Source organism: Rhinichthys klamathensis, unplaced genomic scaffold (assembly GCF_029890125.1).
Source record: "Rhinichthys klamathensis goyatoka isolate OS25496 unplaced genomic scaffold, OSU_Roscu_1.1 h1tg000305l_1, whole genome shotgun sequence".
Lineage (NCBI taxonomy): Eukaryota > Metazoa > Chordata > Actinopteri > Cypriniformes > Leuciscidae > Rhinichthys > Rhinichthys klamathensis.
Genome location: NW_026606824.1, coordinates 938,283 through 959,535, shown reverse-complemented (window position 1 = coordinate 959,535; position 21,253 = coordinate 938,283). Strand labels below are relative to the sequence as shown.

Below are 21,253 nucleotides of genomic sequence, written 5' to 3'. Positions count from 1 at the left end.
ACACAGTCACAGTAGATATTCTCTTCAAACATGCTTATCAGCAACAAAAACTGCATTATTTTTTTTTCCTGATAAAAGCATTACTGAAATGTTTTATTTTTATGTTAAATGTCTGCAATTATTTAAACACATTTAACGTACAGACTCCATTCAAAAGTATGATTTATACTATAAAATCCAAGTTTTTAAAAATTCAACATAGAATGTACAATATTAAAAAATAACGACAACATCATAATAATATTTCGGAACGTTATATTTCTTTCTGAATTACACTACCAACTCCTTTTGGAGGAAAGAAATCAATGCTTTTATTTATCAAGGAATAATTAATTTGATCGAAAGTGACAGTAAAGACATTTATAATGTTACAAAAGATTCTAACCCTAACCCTATTCATCAAAGAATCCTAAAAAAAAAAAAAAAACTGTACAACTGACAGACCAACAACTGTTTCAACATTGATAATAATAATAAATGTTTCTTGAGCATCAAATCCTCATATTATACTGATTTGTGAAGGATCATTTGACACTGAAGACACTGACACTGGTGATGCTAAAAAAATTCAGCTTTGATCACAGGAATAAATTACACTTTACTATATATTCACACAGAAAACAGCTGATTTACACTGGAATAATATTTAATACTATAACTAATTTTTGTTGTATTTTTAATCAAATAAGCACAGCCATGGTTAGCAGAAGAGAATTCTTTTAAAAGTATTTAAAATCGTACCGACCCCAAACTTTTGAACGGTAGTGTATATATTTTCGCCTGCAGCCGACATAAAACAAGACGTGGCGCTGAGAGTCACAACAAAACATTTATTTACACTGACCCAAAACCAAAAACCCGAGCTTACCTAAAACATTAACACTATTAAACAGTAGAAAAATCTTTGAAGACCCTCATTCCAAGTCCTAATTGTTTGACCCAGCATCCCTTATCTTCCAATATTCTGTATCAATATTTTTGATTTCATGCATGGTTTCGTTCAGTATCTTGTTTTCAAAAACTCTGCTACACTTCTTGAGATAACTGTTACCTTTGCATCAGGTCAGGTCTGGAAATTATTGCTAGTTGACTGAACCTGTTGTCCAGATTGATAAGCATCTCTGGATGAAATTCATTCTCTGGAATAGAGAGTGCATCCAGTTCGGCATTGTCCATAGCTTGTCCTTCATCTGCGTAGCAGTGCGGCTCATAGACAACAAACTCCTCATCACGGGTTTGGAGAGCAAGTAGTTTCTGAAGAGAAGAAGGGGGGAAGGAAAGCGCAATGAAAATGGTTGACCATCCTGTCAAACATTTGGACATGTTTCTTATGCTCTAAAGGTTCTAAATGCTTCTAAATTATTAATGATAAAGAATAAGTAGATGTGTCCAATCCTCTGATTAGTAGTGTATGTTGAAAGAAGCATAAAATCACCTCGTTGATGACAACAGAAAGGTTGTTGCTCAGGTAAGCCGCATTGCCGTAAAAAGCACTTGATCTGATACTCGATCGCTGCTTAAAAAAACACAGATTATGATGTAAGAAAGGCTGAGCTGAGCTGATGTTTGCATATGTTATTATTATTACTGTCACTTCATTCTTACTTTGAAATTTTCTCTGTATGAACTTCTTGTGGAACTCTAGAAAACACACATAGCAGAAACAGTCCATCACAAAACCAATGAAATGACCAAAACTTTGGAAACTTGCTGTGGTTGTAATACTCACCCTATGTATTGAGCGTTTGAACATCTGGTCGGTGAAGACTGGCTGTGCAGCCACCTGTTTGTTATGTATCACCTGGATATTTTGAAGCAACAAGATGATTAAAAAAAGTTACATCTCCTGTATATGATAGCAAACAGCATGCAAAATTACACTTTAAAGGAGTAGAAATAAAATTGAACTGCTTTTTAACTGTATTTTGACTTGAATATTTCAGTTTGTTATTAATTATTACTGTCACTTCATTCTTACTTTGAAATTTTCTCTGTATGAACTTCCTGTGGAACTCTAGAAAACACACATGGCAGAAACAGTCCATCACAAAACCAATAAAATGACCAAACCTTTGGAAACTTGCTGTGGTTGTAATACTCACCCCGTGTGTTGAGTGTCTGAACTTCTGGTCGGTGAAGACTGGCTGTGCAGCCACCTGTTTGTTATGTATCACCTGGATATTTTGAAGCAACAAGATAATTAAAAAAAGTTACATCTCCTGTATATGATAGCAAACAGCATGCAAAATTACACTTTAAAGGAGTAGAAATAAAATCGAACTGCTTATTAACTGTATTTTGACTTGAATATTTCAGTTTGAATTACTCATGAACAAATAATCATACACATAACATACAGAAACATTTCCAGAAATGTTAGATGATATTATTTATATTTGAAATAATTTTGAAAGATAAATATTATTTCCCAGAATGCTCTAATTAACCCCAAAGTCAAACATGAAGAGCTTTATTGTTACTCACGGTTTGTGATGTGACCTTCTGGCTTGAATTTACATTTGTAGACTCATTTATGCCAGTATTTACGTTGGAAGAATCTGTTTTCTGAATGCCTATACTGGAAGGAACCTTTATGAAGACATCCTGATGATTTAAATTAAAACAATCATTCAAGGCAACAATGAATGTTTTATATAAACATGAGTTACACTTATCAATTCTTTACACTTTACAATAAGGTTCGTATAAAGTTAATGTGGTAACATTTTATTATACAGTGTTTCTTACAAATCACTGTAATTTTTTTTCTACAAATAACAAGAACTATGTATAATTTCAATCTTGTCAAAAAATGTCACATCAAGTACATGTACACCATACAGTACTTTTCAAAAGTTTGGGGTTAATTTGAAAGAAATTACTAATTTTATTCATCAAGGACATATTCAATTGACCAAAAGTGACAAAGACCTTTACAATGTTATAAAAGCTTTCTATTTAAAATAAATGTTTTATTTTCATTAATAAATAATATGTAAATATGTATCACAATGTACCCCCTCCCTCTCCCAGAAAACAATAAAAAATAAATAAAGCAGCATCAGCTGTTTTTAACATTGATGTTTCTTGAGCATCAAATCAGCATATTATAATGATTTCTGAAGGATCATGTGACAATGAAGACTGGAGTAATGATGCTGAAAATTCAGCTTTGATCACAGGAATAAATTACATTGTAAACTATATAACAATAGAAAAGAGAAATTACCATTAAATGAACAAATGCTGTAAAATAACTGTTCATTATTTCATTCTATTACATAATGTTGACATATATAACCTTGTTGTTAAGTGTTGCCTAAAACTGAATAAAATGCACCAATTCAAATATTACTGAAGGACCGCTACTGTGGGTTGTGTAATGAAATTACCATGCAGTCTGTTCCTGGATTTTCCGTATTTGTTTTGATGAGACGACCAACGCCATCGTCCATTTTAATCATTATTTTATCTGCCTTGCAGGAGATCAGAAGGACCATCAAGCACATTGCTGAAAAAAGAGATAATTTCTGTTTACCTTGGTACAACCGTGGTTGGATTAACAGTGGAAGACTGCCAGAGATGGTTAGTCATAGTGGAAAGGTTGAGTGTTTATGTTCCATACAGAGAATCTTGCATTGATTCAATCAGTACCGGAGCCCCATGGGGTCCAGACACACAACTTCAATCTCTCCGGAAATGGGTGCCATATTGTCCCATCCATCTGAGTCAATAGGTCTCTCTGAAGGGGCAACAGATGAGGTGGAGCAGTTGTAAGGGTTAACAGGAGACTGAACAAAATCATTGTTGGACAGTAGGAAGCTATTAGTATTAGCATGTGCTGTCTCTCCTGCACACGTCTCAGGACCGCCCAGATCAGTGGAAGAGTAGGGTAAGCATATAGCAGGAGATCTGGCCACACGTGAGCTAGGGCTTGAACTTGAATTAGTACTTGATTCTGCTAAACCATAAGGAACAATGTGTTATTGTCCTGCTGGCAAGGAGGTCCACTGACACCATCCCATACCTCTCCCAAATTGATCAAACCACTGCTCTGTGGAGACACCCATCCACTGAGCTCAGGCTGCAGCGAGAAAGGGAATCCGCCACACTCTTGCTCTGACCAGGAATATGCATGCATTACAGTAGGTGCAGTGTGTTGTTGTTGACTGCTTGTCGATGTTAGAATTAACAGGCCGTCCCACTGCAATGGTAACTTCCAATGCTACCTGAATACAATGTGTGAACACACATGGGGAGAGAGAAAGTCCAAAGGAAAGGACACAGTATTGGTATGTTCTGCCATGTAATCTGGATGTGCAAATATGCATCCTTTAGGTTTACGAAGGTGAACCACATGCCGGGTTCAACCGCACGCAATACATCTACAACATGACATAACATGCAGAAAGGAAGATGTTTGAGGTGACTGTTCAAGCATCTGAGGCCGAGGATTGGTCTGAAATTCCCATCCTGTTACTGAACAAGAAAGTATTTTGAATGGAAGCCCCTGGGGTGGATCTGAAGCAAGAGCCTGGCAAAGGTAACAAACTACTTTGGGCCAATACAGGTACACAACAAGAGTCTGTTACTGGCTTGAAAACAATAACCGTTTTCTAGTGTATCGAGGAGCCACACATTGTTTGTAATGTCCCTCCAATGTTGCATCTGAGAGACTGAAAAATGGTCTGTCACAGACCCTGCGGGATCAACGGTGGCGAGGGGAATTTCTCCTATATAAATGAACACATTTATTAGAAGGAAAAAAAAACAAGAATCACCACTTGACAGGGAGGTCCAAATGTTATCACAGCAGCCAAACACAATACTCTGGTAAACCAGTGAGCGTTCTTTAGATCAGGCCTAGAAATCACATACAAACACTACTAGACCCGGTAAGATGGTAATGAGTACCCTGGTTAACTAATAAGTTCTACTAACATTCACCTCAATACTGTTGGATATTCCCCTGACGAGAGACCCTGAATAACCAATGAGTCCTTTAAGTCAGATAAATCCTTGCAGATAAATCCCCTGCGGGGATTGCCGAACAATCTGTGCACATTCGAGCATATACGATAATGATAAACGGTAGCATATATGGATTCCGGTATGTCATTGATTAGAGTCACGTGTGACTGGATCAACATGAGATTCTCATAAGTGTACGTTAGTGCACACACTTTTCCACTATGATTCACCATCTTTGGCCTGGAACAATAAAATATAAGTGTATTTCTCAAAAGCATATATCATTCAAAAACCGGTTTCTACAGGTTTCCACAGCATTTTTGTTGTTGGTTTACCACACCTTTAAAGTCCCTGTAAAGTCAAAATTAAGTATGTGTTCTGAGGTTGTCACACCACAGAAAAATGTGTTATTAGCCACCCAGCCAAATTTGAATGATAAAAAAAGCCGGCAAGTACATAAAATAAGCTATCCCAATTTTGAAAAAATGAGCAGTAGTCTCTGCTCTCAAACGCTAGGGGCGTGTCCGCTGTGGGGGCGTGTCCGCTGGCTGCGCTGAAACCACGCCCACTCGCGGGAAAGCAGCCGATGGTGATATTAAGTGATACTGCTTTCGGGACGGGGAGATGAAGGCCGAGGCGGAGATAGTCGGTTCGGCCCCATTCACCGGTAACAGCGGATTATCAGTGAATCCCAGTTGTCTCCGACGAAAGTTTATAAAACTATCCCGTGTAAAATGATCACTTACAGAGGCGGGTGTTGGTGGTGATCCTCAGCTCTACATCAAGGTTGGCTCTTCAAATAAATGAATCTCCCCCTTATCTTGATGTGATCGTTTTCAAGAAATTTAAATAAAGACACCGATCTGTTTTGTACATGATCGCATCCAGGTAGTAGCCTACGCATTTCCGTGTCGAAGGCATGTCTAGCTAGCAAACTGTAGACTGTAGTAACTAATAATAATACTGACAGTAACTCGCGATTGAGCGCCAAACTGATGCGAATGTGCTCTATTGTTAGGGGAGCGGACAGCCTCAGTGGCCTCAGTGCGTCATCAAGTAGGGGCGTGTCCAGGAGCTCAGGGGCTCCAGTGCGTCATCGAGCCCCGTTTTAGCCCCGCCCAAAAAATCCGGAAAATAGCAATGGTGAAAAACTGTTTAACTCCACAATTCAGTACTTCACAGTTCACAGTCTTTGAATATGTTTTAGCAATACATTTCTAACATTTATAATGGGTTTAGAATTTTTTTTCAGAATTGCCTTTACAGGGACTTTAATGGTTGGATTGACTTGTACTGAAGGATGGGTTTTTAATATCATGAAACTGTTTCCTTCATCACCTATTAGGACTGTTAATACCATCAAAACATTTTAAATCACTGCATTACCAATGAAGATCAGAACTGTAAGAACAACGATCCAGGCTGCAGCAGGTCCCATTTGAGCCATCCGAGCCATCCTGACATGGCAGTTGGGAGTGATAGAGCAGTCACACACTGTGACCAACAGGTTTTGGATGGAGGACAATCCCTGCTGGTCTAATATTTTGATCTGGAGGAGGTGATGACCTGAATACACACTTTGTTCTTTTACAAGACTCACCGTTGTGCCTTCAAGAGAAAAATATGTGTTAGTATTACTGCTAAAAGATACAAAAATACAACCTCAAAGAGGTGGTGGAAGAGCGCTGTCTTTCTAAGGGGGCTTTTACACTGGGCTCGTTTGCTGCGGTCCGAGCCCGAGCGCCCCTTAGCCCCCCGGTTTGTTCCCGGCACCCCCTGCAGCGTTGGTCTGGTTTCACACTCAACTTGATTCTATCAAACCCTGGTGCGTTTGCGTGCACATTACGTCATCGCAAACGTGCACGGTGCATGATAGAAAACAGAACGCGGGTCAATATTGTGTTTTTTTATTAATTCGCTGCTATTATGCGCAGTTGAGTGAACAATACAGGTTTACTGTGTGTGTGTCACATAAGGTGTCCTTCTGCTGCTTGCAAACGGACTCTTTTGAGGAGACAGAGGATTTCCAAATTTGTTGCCCTGATTCCAAGCGCAATGCACGGATACACTGCAGGCTCACTCTCGCTCGTATCCAAGGTAAATCATCAACACTATCATCCCTTACAAGTGTTTTATTTAACTGAATACATCACATTAAGCTAAACACATGCGCAGGTCACTTTACTTCCTGAACAAGTGCGTACCCGAGTCCGTGTTGCTTTCACATTCACGCGAACCGCAGCACGGTTCGGGAGCAACCGAACTCAGACCACCTCCTCCAGGTAGTCTCGGGTTCGGTACCCCAGTGCGCACCCGGGTCCCATGACAGCGTTCACATTAGCGATTTTTCATGCGAACCGTGCCCCGTTCCGAACTAAACTGCCAGTGTGAAAGCCCCCTAAGGGGGCTTTTACACTGGGCTCGTTTGCTGCGGTCCGAGCCCGAGCGCATTTGTTCCCGGCGCCCCCCACAGCGTTGGTCTGGTTTCACACACAACTTGATTCTATCGAACCCTGCTGCGTTTGCGTGCATATGACGTCATCGCAAACGTGCACGGCGCATGATAGAAAACAGAATGTGGGTCAATATTGTGTTTTTTTTTATTAATTCGCTGCTATTATGCGCAGTTGAGTGAACAATACAGGTTTACTGTGTGTGTGTCACATAAGGTGTCCTTCTGCTGCTTGCAAACGGACTCTTTTTAGGAGACAGTGGATTTCCAACTTTGTTGCCCTGATTCCACGCGCAATGCACGAATACACTGCAGGCTCACTCTCGCTCCTATCCAAGGTAAATCATCAACACTATCATCCCTTACAAGCGTTTTATTTAACTAAATACATCACAATAAGCTAAAAACGCATGCGCAGGTCACTTTACTTCCTGAACAAGTGCGCACCCGAGTCCGTGTTGCTTTCACATTCACGCGAACCGCGACACGGTTCGGGAGCAACCGAACTCAGACCACCTCTTCCAGGTAGTCTCGGGTTCGGTACCCCAGTGCGCACCCGGGTCCCATGACAGCGTTCACATTAGCGATTTTTCATGCGAACCGTGCCCCGTTCCGAACTAAACTGCCAGTGTGAAAGCCCCCTAAGAGATCTCTGGCATTATTTGTCTAGAGCAAGGGTGCCCAATCCTACTCCTGCCAATCGACTGTCCTGCACAGTTCATCTCCAACCCTAATCAACCACACCTGAAGCAACCAATTAAGATCTTCAGGGTCACTTGAAAATGAATGGCATGTGTGTTTGATTAGGGTTGGACAGGGCTGGACTGGGACAAAAAATCGGCCCGGGCATTTTGGCCCAGACTGGCCCACTATATAACACAACCGAACTTTGCACGCCCTTGAATATGTATACCAACTCCTATTAAAACCACTAATGCCATAAGTGAATAGGAGTGAGTAAGAGTTAACCGATGAAATAACTACTAAGTTGAACTATACTCCACAGTGATGGATCCTAAAGAAAGCTATAAGCTGGGATAGCAATACGGGTTTTTCCACAGGTTTTTGTGAAATCTGTGGTGAGTGCACCTCTGTCCCTCTAGGGGGGTTCGGGGGCATGCACCCCCGTAAGAAAATTTTGTGCTTTTTAATGTTAAATTCATCAATCTGGTGCACTTTGAGAGTTAAAAATAAAGAGCTCCAACCCATATTCAGTGTGCAAATTGAACAAAGAAAAACTCAAAACTCTTTTAGTTGTGATATAGTGTCTGTCTACATTACACTACTACATAATAATAGTTATAATATTAATCCCATGGCAGTAATAGCCATATGTTTTAAAACAAATGCACTGAAAAATAAAAGCAACTTTCATAATTAGTTTCGTACTAATTTCTATACAGAGATAAGCACATGATCTTTTATTTTGACGGAAACGGCATCGAGCTTTTATTTTGAAGAAAAATATGGTTTACAAACTCATTACTCATTATTGTCTCATTACAATTCTAATAAAATGCGTAATCGTCAAATATGCAGATGTGTAAATAATGCGTAACTGGGTAGTGGGTTCCTACATAGCCTAATGGTGTGTTCACACCGAACGCGAATTTAATTATTTGGGCGAGTAGATTACATACAAAGTCAATGCAACGACGCGAATAGACGCATCATTCGCACCGGGCGTTGCGAATGACGCGAATTGGGCGACGCGTTTGCCGCGAATGTCCTCTGTGCAAGTTGAAAAATTTGAACTCGAGCGAATGTTCAAGCGTCTAACTAAACGCGATAGACGCGTATTTGACGCTCTATTCGCGTTCGGTGTGAACACCATAAGTGTTGTGACAGTATAGCCTAGTTCTGCTTACCACAGTTCTCTGCACTCACTCATCTCTCTCCTTATCCTCCTCTATCCTCATCAGACACTTGAAGGGCCTTTGAAGTTTCGTTTTTCACGCTATTTCTCTGCACATTCCTTGCGTTTCTTCTCCATCGCTCTGACTAGTTTGACAGATACACACTGACACTGCTCGCTCACTCAGAGCTCAAAGGGGGAGGTGTTTAAAGATGTGATTGGACCAGCCCAGTGTCAATCAAGAAAATAACCAATGGGCCGCTGATTTACGCGTTTCATCATGCGCCGGTCTGTGAGAAAAAGAAAAACCTACGCTGACTTTTTTGTCCAATGCATTAGACCGGCACAAAGATCCCAGAGCCGCCAATTAAACAAAACTAAACGCAATGGGCCGCCGATGTACGAGTTTTATGGGCCGTTCAGACAAAAATAAAAAAAATAAAAAAATTAAGTATGAGATGTATCGGCCCACAAAGCACGTCGGCCCACCGGGCAAATGCCCGGTATGCCCGATGGCCAGTCCAGCCCTGGGGTTGGAGATGAACTGTGCAGGACAGTCGATCAGCAGTAGTAGGATTGGGCCCCCCTGACCTAGAGTAACGTAACATAACACTGTTCATAACTTATTTTACTTCTGTGATGTGTTTTCCAGATTTAAACAGGACATTCAGTGAGGAATAGTGTAGGGTGGATTGGGATGAGTGAAGTAGATGGTGGCATTACCATGGGTTGGTTCAACTCTCCATTTGTCCTTAACATCTCCTAAAAGCTCATAGTGGAAAGGTGAACTGTATGGAGGAAGGTCCAGGTCTACAGCTGTGATGTTGGCCACTGTGGGCTCTGTATCCAGGCACATGTTGAGTGCGGTCACTTCCAGCATTGGTACGTTATCATTTTGATCATTCAGGTGAATAAATAGAGTTCCAGTGCCTGTCAGCGGTGGGACACCTGCCAATCGGAGACATGGGGTAAACAGAAAATCATTTGGAGTACAAAACATGATAATGTCATCCATGATCATTCATGAGTTTAGCTTTCTTAATGATGATAAGAGGACAGTTGTATCACCCTAAAATTTCTGACACTGACTGCTACATAATGTCCTGCAATTGGCGACAGACCTTGTGCAATTATCCGAAGTCTGGTTACACAAGACTAAATGGCTAGATCATTTTTTCATGCATTTTCCGCTAGATGGATGTTAATGTTGGACCCTGTGTGGTTAATTACTTCATTAAATTTAATTTGTAAATAATTTTGTAAATAAAATAACTTATTTGTCCAGGTATACTTTAAGTATAAGTTTGTGGTCAGTCATATTTCTCTTAAAGGGGAAATGAAGCAGTCAGTCAAGTTTACATAATTTACAAGTTGGATTACCGCTATAATCAAAAATTATATAAGAAACATGACAAATGTTAACATATAAAAGAAAAAAGAAACACCGTTATATCTTCGCGGCAAGGGCGCCACCATTGTGCAGTATTATAACTGGTGACGTCACGGGGTTGGTTGGCTTTAAAGGCTCTGTGCTGAGTTCAGTTAAAGGTGCTCTAAGCGATGTCACGCGTTTTTTAGGCCAAAACATTTTTTGTCACATACAGCAAACATCTCCTCACTATCCACTGGCTGCCTGTCCCCTGAACACACTGTAAAGAAACGCGATCTCTGTAGACAGCTTAGGCTCCACAAACAGCAACAAAAGCAAACTGCGGCGACCCGCTCCCCGAAACATAACAAACTGTTCCAGCCAATGACCGACAAGAAGGGTTTGGGGGCGGGGTTTGGGGGGTTAGTGTGCGGATGAGGAGGAGGGAGGGTCTAGCTAGCCTCCGTTTTGTTTGACAATAGTTCGAACGTCAACAAGAAGTGATGTCACCCAGGATCGCTTAGAGAACCTTTAAATACAGTGAAAGATGCTTGTAAGCTGGTCGATCCAGCGAAAAACTAACGTCATTGTTAGCTAACAGCTGTAAGCATGAACTAGCTAATGATATCTTAGTGTTTAGCTAGTGAACTTTATTAGTACCAGACAAAAAGACGACGTCTAACGTTAACAAACTGCACATGGAAACATATTGTTCGTGATGTCTGCAATCATATTCCTGTCTCTTGTCAACACTATGGTTGCAATACATGGTCAAGATCAGCGTCTTGACAGCAGGATCGTGCTATCGTGGCGTAATAATCTGTTTGGTTGTAAAATGTATTACCTGAATGAAATGAAATCGAATGTATCGTCCTGTGGAATCATTCATTCACAGACAGCATACGAAGATGTTCAACTAATAAAGATCTTCATCGCTGGCAAACAATATGATAGATTTGCCGATTTGCTTTCACTAGACTGTAACAGGTCCACGGCCACTTCATCCAACGCTCTTGATGTTCTTAAATCTTCCTGTTTAACTCCGAGTCGAGTGTGAATTGAAAACGCTTAAGTGATTCAGTGCGTGCAGAAAACTGAACAGATCATTCAAACTGATTCGCGAACCGATTTAGACAGATCTGCCAACTTGTCTGATGAAGTCTTTGAACAGAATCGACAAAAAAAAAAAAAAGAGTGATTCATTTGTAAATTGAGCATCGCTCGTGAGTCGTGCCCATAAAAAAAGATACAGCCCAAATGGCCCAAATCTCGTTATATGCAGGGATGCAAACGGCGCACTTTATTTTAATACAAACATGTTGTTAAATGCGTAGTTTATTCCAAGCACGCTGTATCTTTTTTTATGAGCACGAGCGATGCTCAATTTACAAATGAATCACTCTTTTTTTTTCCAATTCTGTTCAAAGACTTCATCAAACAAGTTGGCAGACAGATCTGTCTAAATCGGTTCGCGAATCAGTTTGAATGATCTGTTCAGTTTTCTGCACGCACTGAATCACTTAAGCGCTTTCAATTCACAATCACTCGACTCGGAGTTAAACAGGAAGATTTAAGAACATCAAGAGCGTTGGATGAAGTGGCCGTGGACCTGTTACAGTGAAAGCAAATCGGCAAATCTATCATATTGTTTGCCAGGGATGAAGATCTTTATTAGTTGAACATCTTCGTATGCTGTCTGTGAATGAATGATCCCACAGGACGATACATTCGATTTCATTTCATTCAGGTAATACATTTTACAACCAAACAGATTATTACGCCACGATAGCACGATCCTGCTGTCAAGACGCTGATCTTGACCATGTATTGCAACCATAGTGTTGACAAGAGACAGGAATATGATTGCAGACATCACGAACAATATGTTTCCATGTGCAGTTTGTTAACGTTAGTGTCAGGGTCTTGCTCTGGCAGCTTTGTCTGTGTTGTCTTTGTTTCATGTCTCTATGTTTGTGTTGTGCTTGAACATGTGGTTTTGTTTGTGTTGGCCATGTGCTCCTTTGTTCCTGCCTCCTTGTTTCCCTGTACCACGCCCTCTTGTCTAGTTTGTCTGAGTGTCCTCGTTTGTCTGAGTGTTATCACATGTTCCTCATGTTCTCTGCTCCCTTGTTTCAGTCCTCGTTTACGTGAGTGTGTTCACCTGTTCCTTGTCTGAGTGTTCTCACCTGTTACTCTTGTTAACTCCCTTTATGTGTGTGCTCTTTCCCTGTGTTGCCAGTTCGTTGAATGTTGTGCTACTGTTTACATCTGTGCTACTTAGCTAGTTTCTTGTTACCTAAGTCTATTGTGATTTATTTGTAGAAGTTTGTTAGTGCTTTAGTTCTGCCATTGGTCCTGTCTGTCTTTAGTGATGGCCAAATGAAGCGTTTCGAAGCATTATTGCTTTCCGATACAATTGTGTCGAAAATGGTTCATTACTCAAAGCTTCATTCAGATAGAAATTGCAGCACCATCTCCTGGTGAAGTAAATGTAATGCAACAAAGCTGGCAACCATAAAATGCCAGTAGGCTTATGTTAACGCCCCGTTTATGACGTGTTTACCGAGGCGATCAAAGCTGAAACAGTGTAGTGCTGTGAAACTCATTTATGTAGGTGAAGTTTACAGACACTGATGAATTTCATGTGTTCACCTTGATAATAAAACATTAAGCATGATGTGTGTGTGTAATTATTTCTTTGCCACTCTCCTCAACAATAAACTCAATCCACTCTCCTCAACAATAAACTCTCCTCAACAATAAACTCAATCCACTCTCCTCAACAATAACACCAATCCAAACACCGACTACTACAACCCACGGTGTTGCCATGGTTTGGCTTCACTTTTATAAGAAATACAGCCGCCAGGTTTCAAATCTGTCAACACTGGATCGGGCTGTCAAAGCAGTCAGGTGGTTCACTACAGGAGTGAAGCAGTGTGTTTGCTTCAGATGTCATTTTCACGTGACTAATGACGTAATGATACAAGCTCCGAAGCAGTGGTTCATTGCAAGGACCGTTCGAGTTTGAAGCAAGCTTCGGAGCGTCGGTGTCAGACGTAACATCACTATCTGTCTTGTCTCCTGAGTCTCTAGTTCCAGTCCTGCTAGCAGAGTGTCCTTGGCTGCTTGCACTCTGTGCTTTGGTGCAAGCCTGGTGCTTAGCCTGAGATCCCTGAGTGCCTTGCTGTTGTCCTTGGAGGTTCCTGTCTGGCTATTGCTAGTACTCTCAGGTCTCTTTCTGCTCTGCAAACACTACTCTCCAGCCTACAGTCTTCTTGTGCTAGCTACAGCTGCTGCTCTGCATGTTTTGCTGCAACGGCTGTCTTTGTGTCTCATCCCTGCCTTTTGTCTGGACTGTTCACCTCTCCCACCACATCTTGTCTACTGTTTGTCAATAAACCTGTTAACACTCGTTCTGCATTTGAGTCCTCCTTCATAGACCCGTGACAGTTAGACGTCGTCTTTTTGTCTGGTACTAATAAAGTTCACTAGCTAAACACTAAGATATCATTAGCTAGTTCATGCTTACAGCTGTTAGCTAACAATGACGTTAGTTGTTCGCTGGATCGACCAGCTTACAAGCATCTTTCACTGTATTTAACTGAACTCAGCACAGAGCCTTTAAAGCCAACCAACCCCGTGACGTCACCAGTTATAATACTGCACAATGGCGGCGCCGCGAAAGATATAATAACAGTGTTTCTTTTTTTCTTTTATATGTTAACATTTGTCATGTTTCTTATATAATTTTTGATTATAGTGGTAATCCATCTTGTAAATTATGTAAACTTGACTGACTGCTTAATTTCCCCTTTAAGTCTGTTATGCTCACCAAGGCAATGTTTATTCGATCAGAAATGCAGTAAAAGCAGTAGCATTGTGAAATAATATTCCAATTTATCCCTGTGATGTAAAGCTGTAATTGCAGCATCATTACTCCAGTCTTCAGTGTCACATGATCCTTCAGAAATCATTCTAATATGAAGATTTGATGATTCAGAAACATTTCTGATTATTATCAATGTTGAAAACCGTTAATAAACTGCCTAATATTTTTGTGGAAACAGTGATAACTTTTTCATCATTCTTTGATGAAAAGTTCAAAAGAACAGCATTTATTTGAAATAGAAATCTTTTGTAACAAAAATGTCTTTACTGTCATGTTGGATCAATTGAATGCATCTTTGCTGAATAAAAGTATTAATTTCTTTAAAACCCATCATCTTACCATCATCCACAGCATATAGGGTTGCTCTATAGGTGCCGTTCATCCCAAATGTCGACTCTCTGTCCAGAATTTTATTCGTGGATACTAGTCCAGTCTTTGCATCAACAGTTATCCATCCATCAATATCTTCACCTTTAACAAATCTGAGAATCGAAGAAACACCAGATGAATTCACCTTTGTTTATATGTGATCCTGTACATCCAATAAACTACAGTGGCATTAGTTTTACACATATTATTAGCTTCTCGTACTTAAATGTGTTTATATGGCTTCCGTCCATGTCTTTAGCAGTGAAGGTTGTAAGACTTGTTCCTGCTGCTATGTTCTCCATTATGTGGACATGTTTAACAGAGGGTGTAAATATCGGAGGGTCGTTGACATCTTCAACATAAATGGTCACTGGAATGGTATTATAGAGGTTTTTAACACTCATGCCAGAGTTTGGGGGTATTTTGTCGAGCTCCCACATAGCATTCGGTACTTGCTTTTTGACCTTACATGAAAAGTAAGGAATTTCGTTCTGCACACTGATGGATAGATTTTGGTATGGTTGCTCCTCATAGTCTATTTGCTAGGTGTTGGAATGTAAAAATGAGCCGAAAAATAAAGATAGTTTAGAGAAGTGTCAACGTGAATGTATGCATACAATTTTTCATATATTTTTTTCCTATCCCAGCAGAGGCAACAATATAATGACAAGGTCTTTCAGTGCAAACTCTGGTTCTAACACGATCAAAACATTTTGCCTACCTTAACAACTGTTAAAATCCCCTCGTTTGTATTAGGGTCTGTTTCAATTTTGAACTGCTCTTTTTTATCTCCATGGATAGTGTATTGGGCTTTCCAGGCTTTTGAACCATGGGTGTCTTTGTCTGTTACTTGCAGTCGCAGAACTTCAACACCAGTTTCTCGCTCCTTGACCTTCCCAGGTCCCTGAAACACAAGTCAAATATTTGGTTGGGTTTTATAGAACAATCTGTAAAAAAAAAAAAAAAAAAAAAAACATTTAACAAGAATATCACAAGCATTAAAACTTGGAAACTTCCAGTCCAATATGAAACCTACTGTTTTGCCAGAGAACCCTGGAAGATTGTTGTTTTGGTCCAAAATATTGATTATCACTGTACTTGTACTTGACAATTGTATCTTTTCCCCTTTGTCCTTTGCTTCAACCAGGATTGTATATTTCTGAGCTTTCTGGAAAAGTTTAATTTAGTAGATTTCTTGTGTAGAAATGGATAAATATTTATAAAGCACAAAAAGGAATGCATGTTATCTGAATGTAATAACAGGTAAATCATTATTACCAATGAAAAAAATTAGTTTCATACCTCATAGTTCAAACACCCTCTAAAATAAACTGTCCCGTATTTTAGTCCTTTTTGCTGCTGAATATAAAATTCAACATTATCTGGTTTTGGTGTGAAAGACTTGATTGTTAAATCAAACGTTCCATTGTTTGTACTTGAATCATCTTCATCACATGCCAGTACTGTCAGTACATCTTTACCTAGGAAAAAAATGTGCTACATGAATGTAAAGTAATTTCTTTTCCCTCAAAGTATTTATTTAATATTGAAGAATATTTCACCCAGTCCTTATTTATTCTCTCTTATGTTGTTTCACACCTGTATGCTGTTATTAATGCTATACTACTACATAATCCAATCCTATCTGTACATACATGATTTTACATTGTATTTATATTGTTGCATACAATTGCATACAATCGTACCTGCATGCAATTACATCTGTAATGACGTCTAGACGTCTATATTAAACTGTTGACCCCTTAAACCTACCCATACTACCAAACCTAACTATATATAGTAGTTAAAGACACATCATATAAAGTGACCACTTTTTCAAATCTGAATTAAGACAGGAATTAAGACACCTTGTGTGCTATTTTCTAAATATAGGTTTAAGTTGTTTATAACAACTTAAATTTAAATAAGTTGTTTATTCATTGAAAATCCTCCACTCATATCTTGTAATAACCATGTTACAATGACTCAAATAAATTTAAATTTTGGTTGTATAAAAATAATAGTTGTGTCGTGTGTAACAATTCTAATAATTTATAAATGTTGCTTCTGTGTCATGAGATAAATATATATAGTGGTCTGCAACGACATTGAATTTTTTTTGGTATTTGGTAACACTTTACAATAAGGTTCATTAGTTAACATTAGTTAACTACATTAGTTAGCATGAACTAATAACGAACTGCACTTATACAGCATTTGTTAATCTTTGTTAATGTTAATTTCAACATTTACGAATACTTTATTAAAATCTTGTTCACATTAGTTAAATAACTTTGAACTAACATGAACAAACAATGAACAGCTTTATTTTTATTAACTAACATTAACAAAGTTTAACAAATACAGCAACAAATGTATTGCTCATGGTTAGTTAATGTTAGTTAATACATTAACTAATGAACCTTATTGTAAAGTGTTACCGTTTTTTTTAAAATGTATTGTTGTGGGTGAACTAATCATTCAATTTTACAATTTCATAAATAAATGAGTGAAGTGCAAACTATACTGGGTTACCTTGAGCATGTGACTCATTTACAGTCACTTGATAGACCGACTGCTGAAATTTTGGAGCGTGATCATTTATGTCCAATATTTGGATATGAACCCCGAGTCTTGTATCCACTTCATTGTTTGAGTTGTTTTTTGCTTCAAATGTCGCCTGTAATTGAGTCCAGCGCATGTCAATATACAAGCCTTTTTTGCAGTGTATTTACATGAATTTCAATGCTATTATGAAATGAGTGATTTGTTTATTAGGGAGAACTTACTTTGAGAACTTTAATTCCTTGTTTATTTTCAAAGTCCACCTTTCTCTTTACTGAAACCTTACCATCTCCATCAATACTGAGAATATCCTTTGGCTCTAAATCCACACCCTGACCTTTAAGCTCGTATCTGACTAAATAAGACCTATCAAGTTCAATCTGAAACACAAACAACATGCACACTTAAATGTTCACATAATCATGATCATCCAGTACTTGTACACATATGTAATGTGAAAAACGCTATACAAATGAAAAAGAATTGAACGACAAAACTGGTAACTGTTTCTAACTCCGCTCACCTTGCCTAGTGTATATGGAAATGGACCAGGGTGTTCTTCCTCAATAGTGAAAGACTCGATGATCCATGCGCGCTTCTGTCTTCCCCTGTCAGCCCACACACACACGGTCCAAGTAAACTGAGATAAAAATAAGTCGTCATAAGTAATGTTATGAAAGTTATGTTATAAAGGTTATGTCAATGCGTGAATCTCACTTATTCCCAGTAGCACCTCATTGCAGTACACGAGATCCAGGGGGCGGAGTTGGATCCAGATCTAAGGGGTGGAGATGGGTAGGATTAGGGATGGGGTTAGGGATCAGGGGGTGGATTTGGGTAGGATTAGGGGTGGGGTTAGGGATCAGGGGGTGGATTTGGGTAGGATTAGGGGTGGGGTTAGGGATCAGGGGGTGGATTTGGGTAGGATTAGGGGTGGGGTTAGGGATCAGGGAGCGGAAATGGGTAGGGTTAGGTATATGTAAGGTGGGAGGAGTTGGATCTGGATACAAGTCCTCCCCTGATTTCGTGTTCTGCAGTGAGGACCATCTCCGAATTCTGCCCATAACATGTCCTATTTTACCTACATTTTCATTACCTTCAGTGCTGGGTAGATTACAAATTGTAGTCCATCACTAAATACAATTTACTTTTGACCTAACTTGTTTATCACATTGATTTGAGTAAAATCCTTTATCATGTTGATATAAAAAAAAAATACAAAGAGAAAGAAACATTATAAAATGTTCTGTTTTCAACAACATGAAGTGCATTTCACATTACATAATCGTGTTACATTACATTACATGCTCATGTTCATGTGTCATGATGATCTCAAAGACATACAGGAATGAAAGACACTTTCATCCACAACCAATAGCCGTAACATGTATCCAAGTCAGAACTAATTAAATTAACATGCTTAACCTACAGTTCTTACTAAGACACATGGCAAAGGATCACATCAGCTTATCATTCAATGGAAACCAAACATCAATTGGCTAATTGTACATAAACCTGGATTTCACCTGACTTTATACAGTGTCATAGACTTAGTTTCTGCAACATGAACACTATCTGTCTAGGAATATGAGCAGAGGAACATGAGCCGGCGTGATGGCTATTGCTGTATCACATCACACAGGCCTTGAACTTACCAGCACCAGGAGCAAACTGACAGGAAGGGTCTTCATGTTGAAGCAGATCGTCAAGCAATCCAGTGTGAATGAGTCTGAGTTTCCTTCTTTCTCATAGAGCAATAGTGTTGGCCGCTGCTCATATAACAGATGGGAGAGGGGAGGGGATATTCAAATCAGGAGGGCAGGGATTGGCTCAGTGCTATTTTACTATCATTGATACACTTTTATAGTTTTAGTTCATATTTTGAATTATTTGTGTGTGTGTGTTTTAATATGTCTATAGTTTTATTGAGTTTTAGTTTATTTAGGTTTAGTTATTTTAGTCCTTATCTTAAACTAAACCAAAATGAGAAATATTGCTTTGGCAACTATAGCTGAAATAAAATACGCTTAATTGTTATGTTATGTTGACATGCAGAAGAAAAAATACACATCATAGAATTCCTTCCATCGTTTCAGTTAAATCATGGCCACATTGTACAAATTAATTTCCCACTTTTTTTAAATTTAGTTAAATTAGTACAAAGTAGCAGATTCATAATTCATGCTTCGTAATCCAACAACAATCTCGTCAACAGTAACATTGAACTCAATTACTAAAGCAAAGTATGCATGTGAAATGCCTATATTAATCATTTCTTGATTTCACCATAAACAAAAGCTAAATTAGCTATAATATGAAAGTAGACTTTTCACTGAAGTGAAAATGTAATTTAGTTTAATTTATTTTACTTACCATAATGACAAGTTTGAAAGAAAAAAAAATGCTTTTTAAGATATGCATCATATTTTCAGTTTTTTTATAAAAAAAAAAGTATTTAAAAAAAACACCAGAATTTTTTTTAAAAAACCCACAACAGTCATTAAAGCTAGTAAGCATGTGTTCTGCACATCAACACTCTGGTTTTTGAACAAAAAAAATTTAACAAAAAGCTGAACAAAACAGATTTAAACCCGAAACTGACTTTCATTTTTAGTATATTATACAGTATTAATTAGTAAAATGTGCAGTTGTAACCTTGAGGAGCTGCATAATTAGAATTCTTTGGAAACATTGTCGAACAGTAAATTATGAAAATTATCTGACACAAGGCACACCTAATTCCCCAAAACAGGGAGACAATGTTATCAGAGGGTGACATCAGAGAACTTGCCTGCACTTTTACTGCACATCACTGCATGGTTCCTGAGAACAAAACAGGCTTGGCAAGTTAGCACACGCTAAGTGAGTCTATGTTAGTACATTATTTGTATTTTACACATTTTACCTTAGCATTCCTTATTTGGTCAACTGTGTGATGTTACAGTATGTCAGTTGCTGAGATGTAACATTAATAAAAAAACATGGATATTGATACATTTGTAACGAGTTAGCTCAAAGGGGAAATATTAATAATCAATCATAACTTGTTATGATTGATTATGAATATTTGGGTCAGTTAATTGGATTAACTTGATGTAGCTAAATTAATATTACAATCAATTAATCAGTTCGTCCAAACACACTCTTTTGATTATTGATTTATTCTAAGAAAATGGTATCTTTCATTGCCAGAGAAAAATAATTATTTCTTAGCATGTACAGTGCTTAGAGCATTTAACAAGATCAAGATCGTAAAATAAACTTTATTTGTAAGCAGAGAATCAGAACCAAATACATATAATGCGCAAGTTTTATTAACTATAACGAACACATAACTAACATACAAACAATTACACAGACAGACATTGGGTAATGGTTAAGGTGACAGAATGAAACTGAAAGCAGAAAATGGAACAATGGAAACGATCCATTTAACCCTCTGGGGACTAAGCCCTTTTTGGTCCGTTTTCTCTATTTTTACATTTGGCCTTATAAACCATATGTAATGGAGATGAAACACTATGGGCCCTATCTTGCACTCGGCGCAAATGACTTTGTACACTGACGCATGTATCATTCCTATTTTGCACCCGCGCAAAGCGGGCTTTTCCCTTCACAGACACACGTCGGTTAACTAAGAAATACACTTGCGCTCCCCGGGGCGGTTCAGCGCAAAGAGGCGGCGTGTTCCGGCGCAAACTCTCCCTCATGCTATTTTGCTGTTCTATAAAACAAATGCGCCACTGACCAGAAGAAACATAGTCTAAAGTCAGTGGCGCG

At 38.8% G+C, this 21,253-nt stretch overlaps 1 protein-coding gene across 3 annotated transcripts; it reads right to left on the bottom strand.

The window, feature by feature from the left end:
* Positions 1–989: 989 nt before the first annotated feature.
* Positions 990–19,282, bottom strand: LOC130104214 (cadherin-like protein 26). 3 transcript variants are annotated; one of them, XM_056270692.1, is made up of 17 exons: positions 19,129–19,282; positions 17,997–18,113; positions 17,698–17,853; positions 17,444–17,588; positions 16,211–16,389; positions 15,945–16,076; positions 15,630–15,812; positions 15,131–15,450; positions 14,879–15,021; positions 10,002–10,226; positions 6,358–6,579; positions 3,393–3,511; positions 2,485–2,616; positions 1,730–1,801; positions 1,606–1,641; positions 1,436–1,516; positions 990–1,254 (listed from the first exon to the last, which is right to left on the bottom strand). In XM_056270692.1, exons 1-17 carry the CDS (start codon positions 19,162–19,164, stop codon positions 1,048–1,050), a joined length of 2,505 nt encoding a protein of 834 aa, XP_056126667.1. In that variant the 5' UTR covers positions 19,165–19,282; the 3' UTR covers positions 990–1,047. The 3 variants fall into 3 exon arrangements, with proteins under 3 accessions (XP_056126667.1, XP_056126668.1, XP_056126669.1); XM_056270693.1 differs by having other exon boundaries at positions 1,436–1,513; XM_056270694.1 differs by having other exon boundaries at positions 2,485–2,604.
* Between the last annotated feature and the right edge of the window lie 1,971 nt (positions 19,283–21,253).